Genomic DNA, 5,594 nt, shown 5'->3' with positions numbered 1-5,594 from the left:
TACTAATAATATTTCACACCCCATGGCGTCCAGCCCCTTTTCGGAGACGTCAGAAATTCTTTATGCGCATGCGTTCCCAGCACTTGTTTAGATGATAATACATCAGTGCCGATAGAGATTTAGTAAACAGTACTAACGCATGCGCATATTAGACACTGAGTGTTAAGCGCATGCGCAAAATAACTAATAATCTTGAACAAGCTTTTCAAATACGTAATAGAGCAGGAGGGGCCGCTCTATACGTAATGTGGCCGAAATACCGGAAGAAATGGATGGGAGGAGTTAGAAACGAAATCGGAGGAGTATTGCAAAGCTAACAGAGACATGGAGGCACCACCAGCACCTTAACAACCAGATTTAATTATGGGAGACACAGAGAAAGGCAAGAAGATCTTTGTCCAGAAATGCTCACAGTGCCACACTGTTGAAAAAGGTGGAAAGCACAAGACTGGACCAAACCTGCATGGCTTATTTGGACGCAAGACTGGTCAGGCAGAGGGATTTTCCTACACTGATGCTAACAAAAACAAAGGGATAACCTGGAATGAGAAAACATTGTTCGAATACTTAGAAAATCCCAAGAAGTATATCCCAGGCACAAAGATGATCTTTGCTGGCATTAAGAAGAAGCAAGAGAGAGAAGAATTAATAGCATATCTGAAAGCTTCAACCTCCAGCTAATGTCCATATGTGCTGCCTTATTTATTTCTGAGAGGAGGTTGCTGTTAATAAGATGCTTTTTACATTTTATATTTTTTTTTTATTTGTACTGTCCTTGCATCTTTGAAGATTGTCATCTGGCAGAGCATGTAAACATAAATTATCACAGAAATTCGGCTATTTAAATACTTTAAAAATCAAAACTAAACTCTTTCCACTATTAAAAAAAAAAAAAAAAAAAAAAAAGAAACGAAATCGGAGCTAAGTTTACATATAAAATATAAATAGATATTTTGAATTTTTTGTAAAAAAAATAATGCGTTTTAACTAATGCAATGATTGTGAATTGATATTGAGTACTAATTAAGAGAAAATTTACATTCACTTTAAGGGAAAAAAAATCCATCAAGAATTCAAATAGTTCATCTAAAGGGGAAATTTCATGATTCCGATAGAGCCGCCATTTTTTTTTTAAAATCTTTTATTTATATCCAGTGGAAAGGATAAGGTATCAGAGACAAATAAGACAATACATACAATTTTTCCATCACGCAGGACGATATAATAAAAAATAAATCTCAAATGCTCCCGCCTCGTAGGGCGTGATGCTAAATACCAAGCCACAAAAAACGTGTTTCTCTATTTATCAACACCTTAAACAGCTGAATCAAGCAACAATTATATACAGCATTTGTATAGTATTACATGATCTATTGGTTAGTTTATCTTTTTTGAACAAAGAAAAGAGGAAAGGAAGGGACGGGGGCGAAGAAGAAAGAGAAGAAGAGGAAATAAAAAAAGAAAAAAGGGAAGAAGGATGGATATGGTAGGTTACCACACCCCCAGAAACAGTAGCTCTAAGTTCCTGAATGGTAAATCAAATAATCTATCTCATTAGGGGTCAGAGTTTTGATAAATACTGAACATCAGTTATATTATGTTAGATACTAATATTTTTTATTGTTGCAGCATTTCATGGACAGTATTTTAAAGCTGTGTTATTAGATAAGATGGTATTTGAATAAAGAAAAAAAAAAAGAAATAGTGCATAGATAACATACTATGCAAAATGGTATTGTCTATAGATATCTTCTGATAGCAGCTCACCTGGATTTTCTTACACAGAGCATGAACCAAAGAGCAAGACTATACGGAGCAGATGGCACAGACACTTGCTGGACCATAATTATGCATCATAGACAAAGTAAGAGGATATTACCTAATGCCAAAGCACAGCATAATATGCTGGAACATAAAAAAAAACCCATAACATTGTTAGAAATACTTATGCCATATAGTGCTTGAAGGGACAGTCAAGTCCAAAAAAAACTTTCATAATTCAAGTAGGACATGTAATTTTAAACAGCTTTCCAATTTACTTTTATCACCAAATTTGCTTTGTTTTCTTGGTATTCTTAGTTGAAAGATAAACCTAACTAATTTCTTAGACCTTGAAGGCCGCCTCTGCTTTTGATAGTTTTTCACCACTAGAGGGCGTTAGTTCATGTATTTCATATAGATAACATTGAGCTCATGCACGTGAATTTACAGAGGGGTGAGCACTGGTTGGCTAAAATGCAAGTCTGTAAAAAGAACCAAAATAAGGGGGCAGTTTGCAGAGGCTTAGATACAAGGTAATCACAGGGGTAAAACGTGTATTATTATAACTTTGTTGGTTTTGAAAAACTAAGGAATGGGTAATTAAGGGATTATCTATCTTTTAAAGCAACAACATTCTGGTGTTGACTGTCCCTTTAACTGATATTAAACTTAAAAAATAAAAATAATTTTTCAATAAAGCAAAAACTGAAACATTTTATTACACCCTTTTTTTAGATCCAACAAAAACTATTTCTTTAACTCCTCATTAAGTCAAAACTGTTCAAATTCATATTTAAACTAACATGGAAGTATATATGGAGTATTAGTTGCTCAGTAGTAAGGACACATGCCACATTTTATTGGTGGACAGAAACACTCTTACACAAACATGAAAGCAAATTAAATGATCTACTTTTAATATATATAACAAAGGGAAAAAATAAGTTAGCTCGTTAATACAATCTAGGAACTGAGTATTTTTCAGGTTAGTGTAATAAAATAGGGGTGCTTTAACAACACAAAACAAAATGTTTATATTTGACAAGGTCTGATTTATGTTTGTAAAATATTGGTTTAATTGTCTAATAATAAAAAGACAGTTCAACCTCGCTCCTCCATAGAACCTTCTTGTTGCATGTATATTTAAATACATCTTTAGATGATTTATTGTTCTGTATTGGCTGCCAATCACGGCTTCGCTAGCCAATGCAATGAAAATGAATTAAAAGCACACAGCTGACCTAATATGCTTCAATAACGTTGTGCTCTAAGAATAATTGCACAAGAAATATGTACATTTAATATACTAATCTGAGCCAGCAAATATATTGGTTCCATAAACTGGATTTTTGAAAGCTTATTATGCCTAATGGACATATTTTACAGCAGTCTGTCAATTCCAGCACACTGGTATAGGGTAAGATTACGAGTGGAGTGCCATTGTTTGCGCGCAAGCGACATATGGTTGTTGCGTTCATTTGCACGCAAGTTAATTTACTCTAGAGCTCTGGTTAATTGTTTTATTTTATTTTGTATATATATTTATATTCTTGTATTATTAAAAACAAATAACAAATTGCCAATACATTTTTCTTAGCAACAGTATATACACAGACAAGTTGTAAAGCAACTGGGTACACAAGACATGGATTTAAAGGGACAGTCTAGTCAAATTTAAACGTTCATGATTTAGATAGGGCATGCAATTTTAAGCAACTTTACTATTGACTTTTATTATCAAATTTAATTTTTTCTCTTGGTAGGCTCATATGCTAATTCCTAAGCTCCTGAAGGCCGCCTCTTATCTTAGTGCATTTTTATAGTTTTTCACAGTTATGTGTGCCACATAGATAACATTGTGTTCACTCCTGTGGAGTTATTAATGAGTCAGCGCTGATTGCCTAAAATGCAAGTGAATAAAATTAAAAGGGGCAGTCCAAGATACAAGGTAATCACAGAGGTAATAAATATATTAATATAGCAGTGCTTGTTATGCAAAACTGGGGAATGGGTAATAAAGGGATTTTCTATATTTTTAAAAAAATAAACATTTTCCAGTAGACTTTCCTTTTAAGTGATTACTGTGGTGCTCATAGGAGCTTGGTTTGCTGGATGCAGGATATTAGTTTGTCTATGTTTTTCTTTATTGCGATCTTGTGAGGAAGCAGTCATGATGTACGACCTGCACCAGTCTAGTGATATGCACATAAACAGATAGTTGATAAACAAACAACCTCTAAAATACACATCCCTTCTCTAATTAGTGGAAGTGTTTTCTTAGCACTAACTTGACTAATATCTGTTTGGACTGTAGACCACCCAATGTGCAAAAGAAGAGATCTGAGTGATGGAAGTCCCGTAGACAACATGAGCTCCCTCCATGGTAACGTGTTAAGCTTCTTGGGATTGCTGGAGACTTATGGTGATGGCAGTAACAATCCTCAGTATATTAGGAAGCTTAAGCCAATTTATCCTGTTGCACACATTTTACGTATGCTAATTTAGCAGCCAGATAATTGAAAGTGTCAGACACATATTACCTGCAATTAAATGCAATTAAGTGAATATATGACCAAGCAAAAAAGTTCCAGGTTTAGCTGTCAGTTTATAAAAATAACATATGACATCACAATTGTAAATATCTTCAATATACGTACAGAAAATTTATAAAACTGTGCAACGATTCAGGGTTCTTAATAATCCACTGTCCTTTTTGTCAATAATATAATATGTAAACAGATTTTCACAAACAACACAGTAACTCCAGCACTGGTCTCGATTAAATTAAACCCATCTGTAAATATGTAAAATCTCATTTAAATGTGGGGCGTGTTCGGGCAATGGTGGTGAGCTCTGCGTGAATCCTGTTTAATCCGCCGATTTGTACAGGAATCCGACAACGGAATGGAACATAAACAGATGAGACAAGTGCCCTATACCTCGGGGATCAAAGAATATCTTTTCTGCTGTTTATATGATCTTTGAGTCCTGAAACGGACCGTCGAGGCCCTAGGCGGTGGTCTACTATAGTTCCCTCGACACCCCCCTCTCGGTAACCAGGGTATTACAGTTGTGGTGGGACTGTTTTTCCTATAAATAATATTATGGAGGACTTACATGTGACTCTGCTGACCTTTCTAAAGAAACTAGAACATCAATTGCAAGAAGAGATGGCAGACTTTACCGCACTATGTCAAACATTGACCAGGCGGGATACCCCATTGCCATATGTAACCACAATTGCTGATATGGGACATGAAGCTCAACTGCCAATAGATCTACATAGAGAGGCTTCAATCTTACCAGCGCATGTGGCAGATGAACACAATAAATATGGTGGAACTTAGCGGCAAGGAGAAACAGGAGACTACGTGAGACAGTTATCACAAAATGCAGCGGGAGTGCAGCGGTTCCTGACAAGAGCCCGGAGCAATGCGGCCAATCGCTTAGGGTATGGCCGTAGAGTTGTGACACTGATTGCAACAACAGCGACCACAAAGATGCAGATAAAGAGAGCTGCTTGATGTGAGACCACAATATGGGACCGGAGTCTTGAATCTAAGGGTGTCGTCCTTTCCATCATTGATGTGGACTTTGCTTTCTGTCTCTGAATAACTGCTAAGGTTGGTGTCTGGATACGGCACGGACTTCTGAGTGCGATTGGTGATGTACTGATCATTGAAATCAGAACTGGAGTCAGTTAACGACTAGGGCTCCTATGACTTTGGAGTACAATCCTCAGCTAGATAAAAGTTTGGTAGTTGACACACTTCCAGTCCACATTGAGTATATAAATGAATCTCTACGTTTACATGTTTGCATGTTCCTTAGTT

General features: G+C 36.0%; 1 protein-coding gene across 1 annotated transcript; it reads left to right on the top strand.

Moving 5' to 3' along the window:
• Positions 1-306: 306 nt before the first annotated feature.
• Positions 307-841, top strand: LOC128641445 (cytochrome c, testis-specific). The gene has a single exon (XM_053694081.1). It carries the CDS (start codon positions 364-366, stop codon positions 679-681), a length of 318 nt encoding a protein of 105 aa, XP_053550056.1. The 5' UTR covers positions 307-363; the 3' UTR covers positions 682-841.
• Positions 842-5,594: the final 4,753 nt, after the last annotated feature.

The sequence above is a fragment of the Bombina bombina genome, chromosome 10, assembly GCF_027579735.1.
Source record: "Bombina bombina isolate aBomBom1 chromosome 10, aBomBom1.pri, whole genome shotgun sequence".
Lineage (NCBI taxonomy): Eukaryota > Metazoa > Chordata > Amphibia > Anura > Bombinatoridae > Bombina > Bombina bombina.
This window is presented reverse-complemented; position numbering and strand designations above follow the sequence as displayed.

Coding starts and splice junctions, on each gene's coding strand:
- LOC128641445 (XM_053694081.1), top strand. CDS start 364: ATGGGAGACACAGAGAAAGGCAAGAAGATCTTTGTCCAGAAATGCTCA.